A 16,772-nucleotide genomic window follows, 5' to 3' on the forward strand; every position below is an offset into this window, starting at 1 on the left:
ACTGACAGCAGAGGGAGGTAAATCTATCATCTCTATTTGGAGAGGGTAACTCATTGACCACCTCTGCCGACAGACATGTGGTCAAAAGCAGATTATAACTCCATAAATTCATACAGATGCTTGTCATAAACTAATCTATTACAATAAATATACAGTGTGACCTTTCTCATGAAGCTAAGGAATATTTATTAGACCTTTGGAAGGAGAAATGATATACCATACACATTCCTTTCCAATTATGTTGTGTTATATGTTTGTCTCTACTCTGTATTAATGTTGTTAGTCAGATCAGATTTATAATAGGATCTCAATAAAAGTTAAGTTTTAACTTATTAGAGTGTCCCCAGAAAAGAGTCTTCTTTTTCTCTGCGTTGCGTATCAGACTCTGGGGGAGCACCACCGGTCCTACATTTTTAGTATATTCACGTTTTCTTGAGAAATAATTATCAATAAAAGCGTACTTATTTCCGGTTACACTAATATAACAATATAGTGTTGTCTGTACCTGTGCCCAGACCATTCCTACAACCTGCGATACAGGAGGTGTGATAGGAGACATACACACAGTATACAGACTGTACAGGAGGTGTGATAGGAGACATACACACAGTATACAGACTGTACAGGAGGTGTGATAGGAGACATACACAGTATACAGACTGTACAGGAGGTGTGATAGGAGACATACACACAGTATACAGACTGTACAGGAGGTGTGATAGGAGACACACACACAGTATACAGACAGTACAGGAGGTGTGATAGGAGACATACACAGTATACACACTGTACAGGAGGTGTGATAGGAGACATACACACAGTATACAGACTGTACAGGAGGTGTGATAGGAGACACACACACAGTATACAGACAGTACAGGAGGTGTGATAGGAGACACACAGTATACACACTGTACAGGAGGTGTGATAGGAGACATACACACAGTATACAGACTGTACAGGAGGTGTGATAGGAGACACACACACAGTATACAGACAGTACAGGAGGTGTGATAGGAGACATACACAGTATACACACTGTACAGGAGGTGTGATAGGAGACATACACACAGTATACAGACTGTACAGGAGGTGTGATAGGAGACACACACACAGTATACAGACAGTACAGGAGGTGTGATAGGAGACATACACAGTATACACACTGTACAGGAGGTGTGATAGGAGACGTACAGTCTGTATACTGTGTGTATGTCTCCTATCACATCTCCTGTACTGTCTGTATACTGTGTGTGTCTCCTATCACACCTCCTGTACAGTCTGTATACTGTGTGTGTGTCTCCTATCACACCTCCTGTACAGTCTGTATACTGTGTGTGTGTCTCCTATCACACCTCCTGTACTGTCTGTATACTGTGTGTATGTCTCCTATCACACCTCCTGTACAGTCTGTATACTGTGTGTATGTCTCCTATCACACCTCCTGTACAGTCTGTATACTGTGTAGGAGGTGTGATAGGAGACATACACAGTATACAGACTGTACAGGAGGTGTGATAGGAGACATACACACAGTATACAGACAGTACAGGAGGTGTGATAGGAGACACACACACAGTATACAGACTGTACAGGAGGTGTGATAGGAGACACACACACAGTATACAGACTGTACAGGAGGTGTGATAGGAGACACACACACAGTATACAGACAGTACAGGAGGTGTGATAGGAGACATACACAGTATACACACTGTACAGGAGGTGTGATAGGAGACGTACAGTCTGTATACTGTGTGTATGTCTCCTATCACATCTCCTGTACTGTCTGTATACTGTGTGTGTCTCCTATCACACCTCCTGTACAGTCTGTATACTGTGTGTATGTCTCCTATCACACCTCCTGTACTGTCTGTATACTGTGTGTATGTCTCCTATCACACCTCCTGTACAGTCTGTATACTGTGTGTATGTCTCCTATCACACCTCCTGTACAGTCTGTATACTGTGTAGGAGGTGTGATAGGAGACATACACAGTATACAGACTGTACAGGAGGTGTGATAGGAGACATACACACAGTATACAGACAGTACAGGAGGTGTGATAGGAGACACACACACAGTATACAGACTGTACAGGAGATGTGATAGGAAACACACACAGTATACAGACTGTACAGGAGGTGTGATAGGAGACACACACAGTATACAGACAGTACAGGAGGTGTGATAGGAGACATACACACAGTATACATCACCTTGGTAATTAGCTCCAGCTCCTGCACATATTGGCGCTCTGTCGTTAGAAGCTCTTGTGCTGTGCGGCTTCTCTTCCGCTCCCAGCGTTGTCGTTGCTCTTCCACACTGGTATTCCCACCGCGACCACGGTCTGGTTTCATCATCATCCTCCTGCAAACATGTAAGAGGCTGTCACTTCATTATACATGCTAAAATGAATGTTTCACAGATATATATATATACATACATACATATATAAATAAAGCAAACAATGGAATCAGACGAAAGTGAAGTAAAGTGCCACAAATAAATTGCTTGTATATCGTTGTGCAGAAAATCATTCGGGTCATTAAAGTAACATTTACTACTACACTGATGTATTATCTGGTTATATATGATATGTGGGAAGTAGCCACAATTACACTCACAGAGCGCCAGTAGGCCTGGAGCGATATCACTGCCCACCCCACCCCACCAACCAGGCCTGGGCCACACAGCAGGGCCCCCAATTCATAGCATGCCAGAGACCAGGGCAACCAATTCTTAATAAGCCACACAGTGGGACCCCCAATTCATAGTAAGACCATACGTAGGATCTCCGAATACATAGTAAGACCATAAGTAGGACCCCCCAATACATAGTAAGACCATAAGTAGGACCCCCAATTCATAGTAAGACCATAAGTAGGACCCCCAATTCATAGTAAGACCATAAGTAGGACCCCCAATACATAGTATGCCACACAGAAGGATCCTAAATAGCAATCTCCTGTAGTTATATAAAAGCTGCAGTGAAAGGCCACTTACGTCTGCCAGCTTACTTTAGGTGCATTTATTGTAGGGTCCTGGGGTGCAGGTAATACTTGAGAGGGGGACACCCAAAAATCTTTCTAGCTCCTGCCAGCTTTCTGTGTAGGAGGCCCTGTGCACTGGCTGTATCAGGGAGCTCTATGTGCTGATAGTCAGCGGCTCCCAACTGGATTCGGGAAGTGTGAGCGGGACAGTTCCAATTCAGAACGCAATCTGAGGCCGCACACTGCAGGAATAATAAGTTAGGCAGCGGCAGACTCACAGGTTGATGGGAGCAGCGTGTCGGCAGTGTGTGACCCAAATAGCACCATGTACAAGGCTGCCGGGTCGTGAGGAAGTGGCGTGCCATGGCCGCAGGCACCCACCGAGTCATTGATATTGAGGAGTACCATAGACCTCCCTTTTCTTTGAGTGGTGTGCGACCTGTCTCCGTTTGTAGCCGGGCACCTGGCCCTTCGCTGCGCCTGCTCTCAATGTTGTCCTGCTCTGGATTCCTACACTGCACTCCAAAACGGACATGTAAAAATCGTGCAGAGAGCGGCGCCCTGCTAAAACAGCTGAGTGGGAATGCTACTAGTATAGTGTAGGTCTCCATCTAGCCCAGCAAAGTGCAGCAACTCGAAAAGTAGACAGAAGAACTCTGGAGAAATGTAAGCCATGCCGCCTGGACAGCACTCCAAGGCTCCCTGATAATTGTAGGTGCAGGATCTTGGGTGAGAATGGACCTCTCAACCACATCACATAAAATGCTTCATTGGGTTCATGTGAGGCCAACGTTGTGGCCACACCAATCGTAACTCTCCAGAATGCTCCTTGAACCAATTCTGGACAACCTGGAAGAGATGGCACGGTGCATTATCCTGCTGCAATATTCCATCATCGTGGGAGCCCATAAAGCTGCAAAGGGTCATTAAGCCATGCAACATAGCGGTTACCAATCAATGACGTACTCAGGTGGACCTGCTGACCCAAACTCATGCCACGTGAACACTCTAAACAACATTATGGAACCACCAGCCTGCACGGTGCCTTGTTAACAATTGGGGTCCATGGCCTCATGGGTGTTGTGCCACACCTGGACCCCAACATCAGCCCGAAACAACTGGAACGGAGACTCATCAGACCACGCCACATCTTGCCAGACCTCCAGGTTCTAATTTGCGACATCACAAGCCCAGGCGAGGTGCTGTATCCAGTGTCATAGAGTTTACAGGGGCACTCTGGTGGGTATTCTGCTCCCATATATCCCATGGAAGGTAGAGAACGCTGCAATGAGCGGCTGGATATGCAACTGGTACCTCCTGCACTGAATGTAGATGGGATTTGAGACAGTGTTGCTTGGTTGTTACCACAGACAATTCTGGTCACGATCATTAAGCACCAGCAGTTTTCCACTGCGCTGTCCAAGGCGGATGATAATGTCTTCCATGAGCTATAGCTATATATATATATATATATATATATATACACACATATACACACACACACAGATGCGCCCAAGTTCATTGTGGCTGACCGCGCTACACATGTGCACGCATCACTCCATGTGCCACAATACGCTGTGGCATGTCCCTGATCGCGGCAGTGCAAATCCATTCAATCCTATGATTCGCTGCACTACAGGCAACTATGCAGCTGGGCATATCTAGTGTTCACTCTAGCTCCGGCGGCAGGCAGGGTGCCGGAGCTAGAGAGGGCAACTTTGTGCGCGCGGGAGAAAAGGGGGCGTGTCTATAAGACGCGTCCCCTTTTTCATCATACTTGGGGGCATGCCCGGCACTTATGGACATGCCGGGCAGCCCCACAAGCGCTGCAGACAGGTAGAACAGATGCCGGGCGCATGCGCCCGGCGTCTATTCTCCGGCGGTGACCGGGTCACTGCACATTTCTCCACCCGCGGGACACTGCGTCCCGCGGGTGAAGACTGCACCCGCAGCCTGTGAGGGCAGGGTGCCGCACCCTGCTAAAACAGCCTAGCGAGAACGCTACATATCTATCTATATATATTGGAATATGGTACCAAACAGCGCTCGGCCCACAGGATTTCTGTATAAGTTTTCTTTGAAGGATCAGTCTGTTCAACTATATTCCCGGGATCCCGGTGGCAGTTCAATGTTCTCCGATCAGAACGTTGTTGCAAGATCCGAGAATTTATGAAAAAGAGGGTGAGAACAAGCGCCTTATAGTGTAATATGATCAGAAAACTTGGCACGCTGCACAATATATAAATCCGTTTGGGTAAAATGTTTTGATTTTATCCAAATGTAATTAACTGCCTTTATGTGCGTTTGTGATGCTGAAATAAAGTGTGTTAATATACAACAGTGGTTCCCAACCTGGGTGCTGTGGCACCCTCGGGTGCCGCAGGGTATTTGCAGGGGTGCCACCAGTTGGTGGTCCAGTAGCAAATTAAATTATTAATAGTCAGTGTGACAGGGAAAACCAAATCTGATGGCCGCCAGTCATGACTATGGACAAACATAACCTAGCAGGTGGCAAATCATAATAGCCATGCCAAGAAAGAAATGTGGATACTGTAGGGCGCCGTGATTCAAAGAAGTTTGGGAACCCCTGTACTATACTATGAGAGCAGCCTGTTACCTTTATTTCTGGTTGTTGGAGCTAAGAGGTTATATACCGACTGCAGTGGCTGCTATGTCCTCACTATAAAGATACACAACTACATGTCTATTAATTAGGGCAATGCGGTACGTATATACATATTGTGCAGTGTGCCAAGCTTGCTGATCATATTACACTATAAGGTGCTTGTCATATATATTATATATATACATACATACATATACACACACACACACAAATAGCAGAGCATTATCAACGTTTCAGTGCAGCGTTATTCAACACTGTCTTCATGATCATAAATTAAACCCCATTATTTATGTACTATGGCGAGTGCTGAGTTTTGGTTTTATTTAGGCAATGTGTCACATGCCACTTCGCACCCCAGGCCTGTGAATGGTGAGTGCAGGTTTGAACCCCAAATCTAGCAGTGGCAAGTGCAGTGGATTTATAACTATTTATTTGGTAAATTTGGAATTACCATACTGTATTGGTGATCACAGCTCTCATACACCCCTGTGTATGTTTGCCGATTGTCTCACCTGTAGCAGGTGAGCTGTAAAAGAGTTATGTCTTCAGTGACAGCAGTCACCAGGTTTTCATAAGTACGACCGATAGTGAAGTACCTGCAGAGACATGGCGTCCTGTGATGTGGGCTGCAGGCTTAAATGCATTGATCAATCAGTGGGCGGTATTCAATTGTTTTAGCACGGCCGAGCTCCCGTCTAAAGCGGAGATCGCGGGGCGCTATTCGATTGATGTCTGTTATCACGCCCATAGAGGTCAGGTTTAGCCATGTAAAACGGCTACCCCGACCAAAGTGCTGGGCGCAATCGTGAAAAGTGCAGTTTGGGCGCCCAAACAGGTCACTTTTTGCTCATTTCAGATCGCACCCCCCTGGAGCGCCAGCAGCTGATCGCAGCAACAATTGAATAGCTCCTATCAGCTGCGTAGGGCGGCAAAACATTTGAATTCCACCCCATGAATCAAAACCGCATTATTTATGTACCATAGGGAGTGATCTTATGATAGAGTGCCGAGTTTTGTGTTTTTATTTATTTAAGCAATGTGGTCACATGCCATGGCGCACCCCAGGCCTGAGAATGGTGAGGGCAGGTGGATTTACTAGAAGGGGCGAGTGCAGTGGATTTACGACTTTCTATATATAAAATCAAATGTCCTGACTCACTGACTGATCAACGCCCAGCCAAACCCCTGGTTCTAGGAACATGAAAATTGGGGAGAATATTCCTTCCATGACGTAGGTGCCCACTAAGGGCCGTGTTCATTTAGCCGCGATAAGCCTTTTCGGCAAAAAGTTTTTGACAATGACTTCATTTCGCCAGGTGGAAACTTATCCCCATATTCAATTCAAAAGACTTTTCGCCTGTGTGAAAAGTCTGCACCTTGTAACCAGCGGAAAAGATTTGCCTCTGAATGCTGGCGAAAAAAGTGCAGAATTGGAGGTTTGGGGTGCAACGTTGCGGGAACACCCCTGCAGCCTTGGGACAGCCCCCCCAAAGGTAAACTGCGTAAAAAAACCAAAAAAAAAAAAAAACTTTAGATCACCCCAAAAAAGTACTTTTGTATTGGGGGCGAAAAAACAAAGTTGGGGGACAAACTTAAAAGCTAGCGAAATAGACTCCAGGGGGTCCCCCAAGCATTGCCCAGGTGTCTTTTTGATTGCAGGTTTTTGCTGAAGGTGCGTTTTTTAAAACCTCAGTTTAGCGATTTTAATCATGCTTGCACCCATTATCATGTACCCCAAATTTGCTGGGACTACTCACTTTTGCTAAAAAAAACCTGCTAAATGATATTCTTCACCACTTGTGCAAAGACCTAAATAGCAGCTATTGAGAGCATTTAAGCACCTCAAATACCTTCAGCAGGGCTATTCGGGGGTCCTCCATGTCATATATAGTGATCCTCCATGTCAGTCCATCTTTTGGGGGGTGTCAGGCTGATTTCCCCAAAACTGCCAGCACTTTGCCTGTTTGAGTTTCGTCGGGTCCCGTTTTCGCATCCTTTGGAACTGAATTTGGTTAAAAGCGGTCGCGCGCACAAAATGACTTTTCGTATAAAACACACAATGTAGGCAGAAAGTCCGACAGGCAAAACTTAGCAGACTTTTCGCAGCCAATTGAATACGGCCCTAAGAGGGGATTTTCGAAATTCGACTCCTAAGGGGGAGAGAAGTGCTAAAATGTTTCCTCCCCCTGTGCAATGTCCTGACTGTCTCATCGTGGCTGCAGCACAGGTCATATTCAAACACCAACTGTCACCCCAACTGCTGCCAAACATCACTGGCAGTTGGTGTGACTCCCCTATATGTGTAGTGAGGGAAGGGAATGTGTTACTGTGTGAACCTGAGAAACTCTGTCAATGGCTCGTGTGAGCATGAACTTTGTAATGCTGACTGGTCTATGGTCATCCTAACATAATAAACCGTGGTGCACAAGCCCAGAAGCAGTGTGCGTACTTCGACTATAAGGCATCCTTACCACAAGTGGTGTCAGTGTATGGGATAATAAAGGAAGCCAGTTTTCGCTTCCCAACCCACAAAGAAGCCAAAAATTAGAGTTATGGTAAGTACTTACCTTTGTTAACTCTCTTTCTTCGAAATCCATAGGGTCGACAGGGAGGCCTTGGGGTGTAGGTGATGGGAACCAATCCGGGCACCACACAGTTAAAGCTTTTCAGCTACCAGGATGCACTGGGTCCACTCTCCTTATACCCCGCCCCGGAGGCAACTCAGCTGGTAAGAAGCCAAAGGCCGGAGGAGGATAAGAGAGAAGACTGGTACACTCAAGAATCACATTCTCACACAGAAGGAGACAGAAAACCGGTGACCAGCAACATAGCCCATATAAAGCCAGGTGCGTCAGGGCGGGTGCCATGTGGACCCTATGGACCTCAGAAAAAGAGTTAACAAAAGGCAAGTTCTAACCATAATGCTCATTTTCTTCTTTAGGGTCCATAGGCTCCACAGGGAGACCTTGGGGATGTCCCAAAGCAAGTCCTTTGAAGGGTGGGGACGCTCCTGCGCTGACAGGAGAATCCGGCGCCCAAAGGAAGCATCCAGAGAGCGAAGGTATCAAATGCATAAATCCTCAGAAAGATCTGGACATAAGACCACGTGGCCGCCTTACAAAGAACAGCCGAGGTGCCACGGCAAGCTGCCCATGAGGGACCCACAGACCGAGCCTTAACAGAAGCCTGTCTGTGTGTTAGCCTCTGAGATAGTCATACGAAGCCATGTAGCCAATGTTTGCTTATTGGCTGGCCATCCCTTCATGTGAAATCCATAGAGCACAAACAAGGAGTCTGATTTCAGAAGAGAGCTGGTACGGTCCACATAAATCCTGTGGGCGCGGACCACTTCCAAGGAGGCCTCACCTACCGAGAGGTCTGGTGATAGAAAGGCCGGTACAATAATTTCCTGATTAATATGGAAACTAGAAACCACCTTAGGAAGGAACTCAGGGCGAGTACGAAGTACCGCCCTATCCTGGTGAAATATCAGAAAAGGAGGACAGGAGAGCGCTCCCAATTCTGACACCCTTCTGGCAGATGCAATAGCAAGAAGAAAAAGAGTCTTCGCTGTTAACCACTGAAGATCCACTGAATCTAGTGGTTCAAATGGAGGACCGGAAGAACTATTGCCAAATCCCAAAGGAACCACTGGTGGAACAAAGGGAGGTTGATTCCGGAGGACACCCTGGAGGAAGGTGTGTATACACAGAAGCGGAGCAATTCTACGTTAGAACCACACGGACAGTGCAGAGACATGCACTTTCAACGAGGCCAGGCGTAGGTCAAGCTCCAATCCAACTTGAAGGAATGCCAGTATTCTGGAAATTCGAAACACCTGAGGGTCGTAAGCTCTTGACACCACTGGAAATATGTATGCCACACTCTGTGGTAGATCCTGGCAGAGGCATTTTTACGCTCTCTAAGCATCGTGTTGATGATATAACTAGAGAAACCTTTGGACCTTAGGAGGGATGTCTCAAGAGCCACGCCGTCAAAGACAGACGATCCAGGTCCGGATAAAGGCAAGGACCCAGAGACTACAGGTCCAGACGATGAGGCAGCAGAAATGCAGTGTCTATGGAGAAACTCCGAAGATCTGAGCACCAATGACGTCTGGGACAAGCTGGAGCCACCAGCAGGACAGTGCCGCAGCCTTGCTTAAACCTCCGAAGAACCAGAGACTGGAGGAAATAGGTACGCAAACCGGAAGGTCCATTTCACTGACAGAGCATCCGCAAGGCTTTCTTCTGCATCTCTTGTCCTGGTCCCGTACACTGGTAACTTGTATTTGTGTTGGGAGGCCATGAGGTCCACCTCTGGGAGAACCAATTTGTCCACTAGTTGAAACACCTCTTGGTGAAGAGACCATTCCCCTGGATGCACGTCGTGACGGCTGAGCAAGTCCGCTTCCCAATTGAGAACTCCTGGAACGAACACTGCCGAAATGGCCAGGAGTGGAGATTCAGCCTACGTCAGAATGCGTGACACTTCTGTCATTGCTGCCAGACTTCGAGTGCCTCCTTGATGGCTGATGTAAGCCACTGTGGTGGCGTTGTCAGACTGAACCTGCACAGGCTTTCCGTGAAGAATGTGCCCTGCCATTATGAGGACCCTGTACACAGCCCGAAGTTACAATATGTTGATGGGCAGGGATGCCTTGTCCTCCGGCCCTGAAAAAGAGAGCGTGAGCCAGTCACGGCACCGCCTCCCTGGAGACTGGCGTCCGTTGTTAGGAGCATCCAGTCTGGGATCCAAAAGGGGCGACCCTTGTTTAGATGAGATGTGTGTAGTCACCAAGAGCGGGACAGACGTACCTCCGGAGAGAGTACCATCGTCTGAGCTCTGATCCGGTGGAGTAACCAATTCTACCTGGAGAGGATCAGCCCCTGCAGTGGCCTGGAGTGGAACTGAGCATATTCCACCATGTCGAATGTGGACACCATGGAGCCCAGAACCTGCATTCCCGAGTGGACTGGCACCCAGTGACTTGGAGACAGCAGTGGCAGCGTGGAGATCTTTTCTGGAGTTAGAAAGTCTCTGCTGGTGAGAGTCTAGAAGGGCTCCCAAATGAACCATCCTCAGTGAGGAAATTAGGGAGTATTTTTTCCAATTGATTAACCACCCATGTACCTGTAGACAAGCAACTGTCAGTTGCAGGTTGTGGTGAAGCACATCTGGAGAACTCGCCAACAAGAGGAGGTCGTCCAGATTTGGTAGGAGCCGGATACCCTGAATCCGTAAGGTGGGCTGCCATAACAGCCATAATTTTGGTAAATACCCTTGGAGCCATGCATAGGCCAAAGGGCAGCGCCCGAAACTGGAGGTGTCATTGCAGTATGGCAAACCACAGATAACGCTGGTGAGAAAGCGTTATGGGAACATGTAGGTATGCATCCTGAATGTCCAGTGATACTATGTTATCCCCAGGTTCCAGAGCCAGTATGATGGATCGTAAGGTTTTCATCCTGAACCTGGGCACCCTAAGGAACCTGTTCATACATTTGAGGTTGAGGATAGGCCGATGAGACCCATTTGGTTTCTGAACCAGAAAGTAGAATATCATCCAGTTCCTCGTTGAGATAGAGGAACTGGTACAATTACACCTTCCTGCAGCAAGGACTGTATGCTTTTCTGAATATGCAAGGCCTTGGTCTTGTCAGAAGGAGGGCCTGTGCAGAAAAATTGGTGGGGAGGCCTTCAAAGGAATGAGAGGGCATACCCCTGAGATACTACTTCTCTTACCCAAGCATCCTTGGTGGTTTCACACCAGCACTGGGAGAACTGAAGTTGACCTCCCACCTTGGGGTCGCCCCGTCAGGCTGCGGGTTTATCCTCCGGTTTGGAGCCCGGGCATCTTGTGCTCCAGGCCTGTTTCTTAGGCTTGGCAGCGGACTGCCTAGGGAAGGACTGCCCTTTGGATTTTCCTTGGGTACAAAAGGACTGAAAGGAGGAGCTTCGAGACTTTGCAGAAGCAGATGCTGAGGGCAGAAATGCAGATTTGGATTTGGCAAACGTGTCAACAATCTTGTCCAGGTCTGGACCAAACAAAATCTCCTCATTATAGGCCAGGCCTTTCTTAGAATTGCCATCCACACTACTATAGCGTAGCCACAGAGAATGGCGAGCAGACACGGTTGCAGCCGAGACCCTAGATGTCAGTAGATTAGCATCCAGAGCGGCCTCGCCGATATATGCAGCCGCATCGATAATATGGCCGACCAGTGACATCTGATTCTCTGGAACTTCCAAGGAGTCCCTCAAGTGCATCAGCCAAACTCTCTATAGCCTTAGCTACCCAGGAGATAGGCCTGGAAGGCCGGGCAACAGCTCCTGAAAGAGAGTATATAGACTTTAGGCAAGTTTCCACCTTCCTATCCGTAGGATCCTTTAAGGAAGAGATGGAAGGCAAAGGTAACGTTGCACTTTTAATTAATCTTGTAACGTGTGAATCCACCGCAGGGGGTGGTTAACATGAGGTAAAACGTTTGAGGTTGATACCGCTTACCAGGCGATTGCCAGGCCTCAGCCATGTGATCCACCAGCTGATCTGATAGAGGAAAGACATCTTTATCTGTTTAAACAGGTGGTGTTTGGATTTAAGGGCTGGTACGTCATCCTCTATAACCAACGCGTATCTGACCGCACTCACCAAAGCAGGAATATTAATCCTTGACTTGGGCTCCGCCTCTAGCCGAGGGGAGTCAGGGTTAGAGGCATCAGCCACCTCTCCGTCATCAGACGACATCTCAGATTCTGACAGCTGTGTGGATTGAGATGACATAACAGGACGCTTAGCTGGTCGTACAGGTTTCTCACTCTGCAACATGGTCTGAATGGCCGAAGAGGTCGTAGCCAGACTCTGTACTGAGGTACAGAACACATCCACCCATGGTGGAGGACCACCCTGTAATAATCCCACTGTGGGAATAACCGCCTGCTGTGGTACAGGAGGGGTTTGCATAATCTGCATTAGTCCCTGTGAGGGACGGGCTGCTGTGTACCCCCATGGGAGGACCAACAGCCGGGACCGCCAGGCGGTCCACAATGGAGGCCAGCATCTGAGAAAAAAATGCCCAAGGGGGCTCGTGTACTGATGTCGGGGGGGTTTGAGGCACATGGCAGTTTATAACATCTCATACATAACCCATCCTGAACCACATCCTCCTCACTGAAAGCTGCAGTACATAATCTGCAAGATTGCGACATAAGTACAGGCATGTGTCCATTTCCCTTGTCAGACATGTATACAGGGTAAATGACGCATAATAGCGCACTGTGTACAAAGCAACCACGAGTATATATAGGATACTAACAGGGAGCAATATACTGGTCCTGTCTTATGCTTATGTAAGCATCTGGAACCCGTTGCCAAAATATGGGACAGACCTCAGAAATATTGAAATATATTATAAGGGCACAGTGATGTATATACATAGGCACAGTTGTGTATATTATTATTATTATCCTTTATTTATATGGCGCCACAAGGGTTCCGCAGTGCCTTACAAAGTGCATAAACAAGTGAGGACACAAGAATATATATATGATGATGTATGTATATTAGCATATATTATAAGGGCACAGTGGTGTATATACATAGGCACAGTCGTGCCCTTGTATTAAGGCAGCATCTAAGAAACTGATTTCTCCATAGAGAATTCCAGGGGTGTTTAAGGGGCTACACCTCAAAAGCTGTTGGCGCTACGGAGCTGAAATCTGCCATGGCCGGGTAGACCTGTTGCTCGGTGCTGCATGCCAAATTTCAGGGCAAAAACATTTTGGATTTGGGAGTAATCTAAATCTCTGTCTGTCACTTTTTTTCTGACATTCTCAGTTAGGACCACTTTTCTTCTGTTCTTTATGGGGGTTTTTTGGGAAACCAAAACTCAGGTAAGGGGGCGAATTTAGACTTGGGGTTTGTTTATTTAGGTAGCTATTGTGCCAGGGTACGTGCTTTTGGGGTTCAGGTAAATTAGGAAGTTAGTTTTTAAACTATTACCTCAAGAATGCACCATTATAGAGATAGGAAATTTCAACTTGTTGCGCAGGCTCAGTAGGAGCCTCCAGCAGGTGTAGTCATAGTGGCTTCACTTGGGTGCACAAAGATGGCTGCCTTTTAGCCCGCATAGATGCTCCCTCCCCTGATGTTGATTTATCCTGCTACTGCTGAAGCTGTGGGTAATGGGGCACACTCTCACCCGTCTGGGTGGGGCTCAGACAGAGAGGGATGGAAGCTCCGTTCCTGTGTTATCGCTCCGGACAGCGGAGCTCACTTGAATTCGGGACTGCACCAGTTCGTCCGGGAGGGAGGGGAGGACTGTGGTCATGTGTGGGTGACCCGTGAGTATGACGCCGGCTGTGCCATCTGGTACAGGTCCCATTGAACACCGGCCAGATGATAGGGGAATGATCCAGACGCAGTCTTCCAGTGACCAGTGGGATATGACACCCCCCTCGCCGCTACACAGATGGTACAGTCCGGGGTTCTCAGCTTGGAATGCTGTCCATACCATAGCAACAGGGACAGGTGCATGTCAGTGACCCTGAACAGGCTCGAGCGGAGCGGCTTAACGGGGTGCCGGGAGGAGGATTAGCTGCAGCAATCTATTACTGCCGGGCTGCTAACCCTCTCATCCCGGCATCGGCAGTACCGGGAGTTGGGCAGCTGCGGCAATCAATCACTGACACCAGCGGCGGAGCGGGAGGATCAGTGATGCTGCCTGTCTTACTAGCACCGATCCCCATTACAGCCGGCGCTATTCAATTCTTGCCCCCCACCCCTCAGTATAGCCGGCACTGTTCACCCCTCATCCCCACTCTCCAGGACAGCCGGCAGTGTGCACTATGGGGGGCTTCCTGGTCATCCAGATCTAAGCAGCCCCCAGGACTGACACTAACAGGGCACCCAGGTGATTCAGGTCTAGGTGCATCCCAGGACTGGCCGTTGGCTCTGGACAGCAGTTGTGGAGAATCTGCGGTTCTGTCTCTCCTACGGACTATTCCTCCCCACTCCCCCAAGCAGCAGCCACCTCCTCCTGGCCTCTCTCTCGATGTGAGCCCCAGCCTCATAGGTCACATATCTCCCCTACTGCTGTGTATACATGTACACTATCTGTGCCTCTATATATTCCCCAATCCCTACATCTGTGTATACATGTACACTATATTCAACTCCATGCTGCTATAACTTCCCCAATCCCTACAGCTGTGTATACATGTACACTATATTCCCCTCCATGCTGCTATATATTCCCAAATCCCTACATCTGTGTATACATGTACACTATATTCCCCTCCATGCTGCTATAACTTCCCCAATCCCTACAGCTGTGTATACATGTACACTATCTTCTCCTCTATGCTGCTATATATTCCCCAATCCCTACAGCTGTGTATACATGTACACTATCTGTGCCTCCATGCTACTATATATTCCCCAATCCCTACAGCTGTGTATACATGTACACTATCTTCTCCTCCATGCTGCTATATATTCCCCAATCCCTACAGCTGTGTATACATGTACACTATCTTCTCCTCCATGCTGCTATAACATCCCCAATCCCTACAGCTGTGTATACATGTACACTATCTTCTCCTCCATGCTGCTATATATTCCCCAATCCCTACAGCTGTGTATACATGTACACTATCTTCTCCTCCATGCTGCTATAACATCCCCAATCCCTACAGCTGTGTATACATGTACACTATCTTCTCCTCCATGCTGCTATATATTCCCCAATCCCTACAGCTGTGTATACATGTACACTATCTTCTCCTCCATGCTGCTATAACATCCCCAATCCCTACAGCTGTGTATACATGTACACTATCTTCTCCTCCATGCTGCTATAACTTCCCCAATCCCTACAGCTGTGTATACATGTACACTATCTTCCCCTCTATGCCGCTATATATTCCCCAATCCCTACAGCTGTGTATACATGTACACTATCTGTGCCTCCATGCTGCTATAACTTCCCCAATCCCTACAGCTGTGTATACATGTACACTATCTGTGCCTCCATGCTGCTATAACTTCCCCAATCCCTACAGCTGTGTATACATGTACACTATCTGTGCCTCCATGCTGCTATATATTCCCCAATCCCTACAAACTTGCAGGAGGGATTAAAGGAATTCCTTATAAAAGGAATTATGTATATATTACAACAATAATTTTTTCTTCAAAGATACGTTTTATATACAGAAAGTCGGTACAGCAATGGGCACAAGGTTTGCTCCAAGTTATGCCAATATGCTTATTGGGCATTGGGATTAGAGTAATAACCCACTTGGAGCGAACCTGGTGTCCTGGTCACGCTATATTGACAATATCTTCTCAGTTTGGAGGGGAGATCGATAAAACTTGGATAATTTTTGTGAATATTTGAATAATAATGATCACAATATTAAATTATCTTTTGATTAGAGTCAAACTAGTATTAATTTTTTGGACGTTACGGTCTACGTAGAAAATGGTCAATTATATACTAAAAATTGTAGGAAGGAAACGGATTGTAGGTCAACTCAATACAGGGGAGCCAATTTAAGCGCCTTAGACGTAACTGCACCGAGACTGGTGTATTTGAACAACAAGCTGCTGAAATGAAAAATGTTTTTCTGTCGTGTGGATATGAAAGCTCCAGAATAGATAAAGGATTGGAAGACAGTCTTAACGTAGACAGAAAAACCTTGCTGTCAGTACGAGAGAATGTAAGAAAGAAGGATGATAAATATACATGGGCTTATAACTAAGCATGTTTAAAGAAACATTGGTCATTATTGATAAAGAGCTCCCATTCCGGGGCAACTGATAACAAAAAAGCCCACCTGTATCTATAGGAAGGCTCCCAATCTTAAAGATCGCCTGGTACACAGTACCCATTTGGATACTACTAAGAAGTGTGGACAAATGCTATCCACAGATTTTTTTAGATGTGAGTGTTGTATAGGATGTAAAAACACCCAGGGCACCACAAGCAAAAATATGAAAATTAACATTACCGGGAAAAAAACCATGAAATCAAATCATGTATAACCTGCAATATGAGCAATGTCATCTATGCTATAGAATGTACTTGCAATAAGTTCTACATTGCCAGGACTACCAGACCTTTGAAAATAAAAATAGGTGAGCATATTC

At 47.0% G+C, this 16,772-nt stretch overlaps 1 protein-coding gene across 1 annotated transcript in view; it reads right to left on the reverse strand.

Annotated features, from left to right (window-relative positions):
• ARHGEF39 (Rho guanine nucleotide exchange factor 39) overlaps positions 1-16,772 on the reverse strand; it is a gene marked incomplete at its 3' end in the record, with an annotated part of 236,846 nt that overhangs the window by 196,164 nt on the left and 23,910 nt on the right. The window contains exon 2 of the mRNA XM_088462882.1: positions 2,221-2,371. Coding sequence (XP_088319008.1) covers positions 2,221-2,367 — 147 coding nt within the window. The remainder of the gene's footprint in view (positions 1-2,220; positions 2,372-16,772) is intronic.

The sequence above is a fragment of the Taudactylus pleione genome, unplaced genomic scaffold, assembly GCF_031769625.1.
Source record: "Taudactylus pleione unplaced genomic scaffold, aTauple2 ptg001283l, whole genome shotgun sequence".
In the NCBI taxonomy this organism is placed as follows: Eukaryota; Metazoa; Chordata; class Amphibia; order Anura; family Myobatrachidae; genus Taudactylus; species Taudactylus pleione.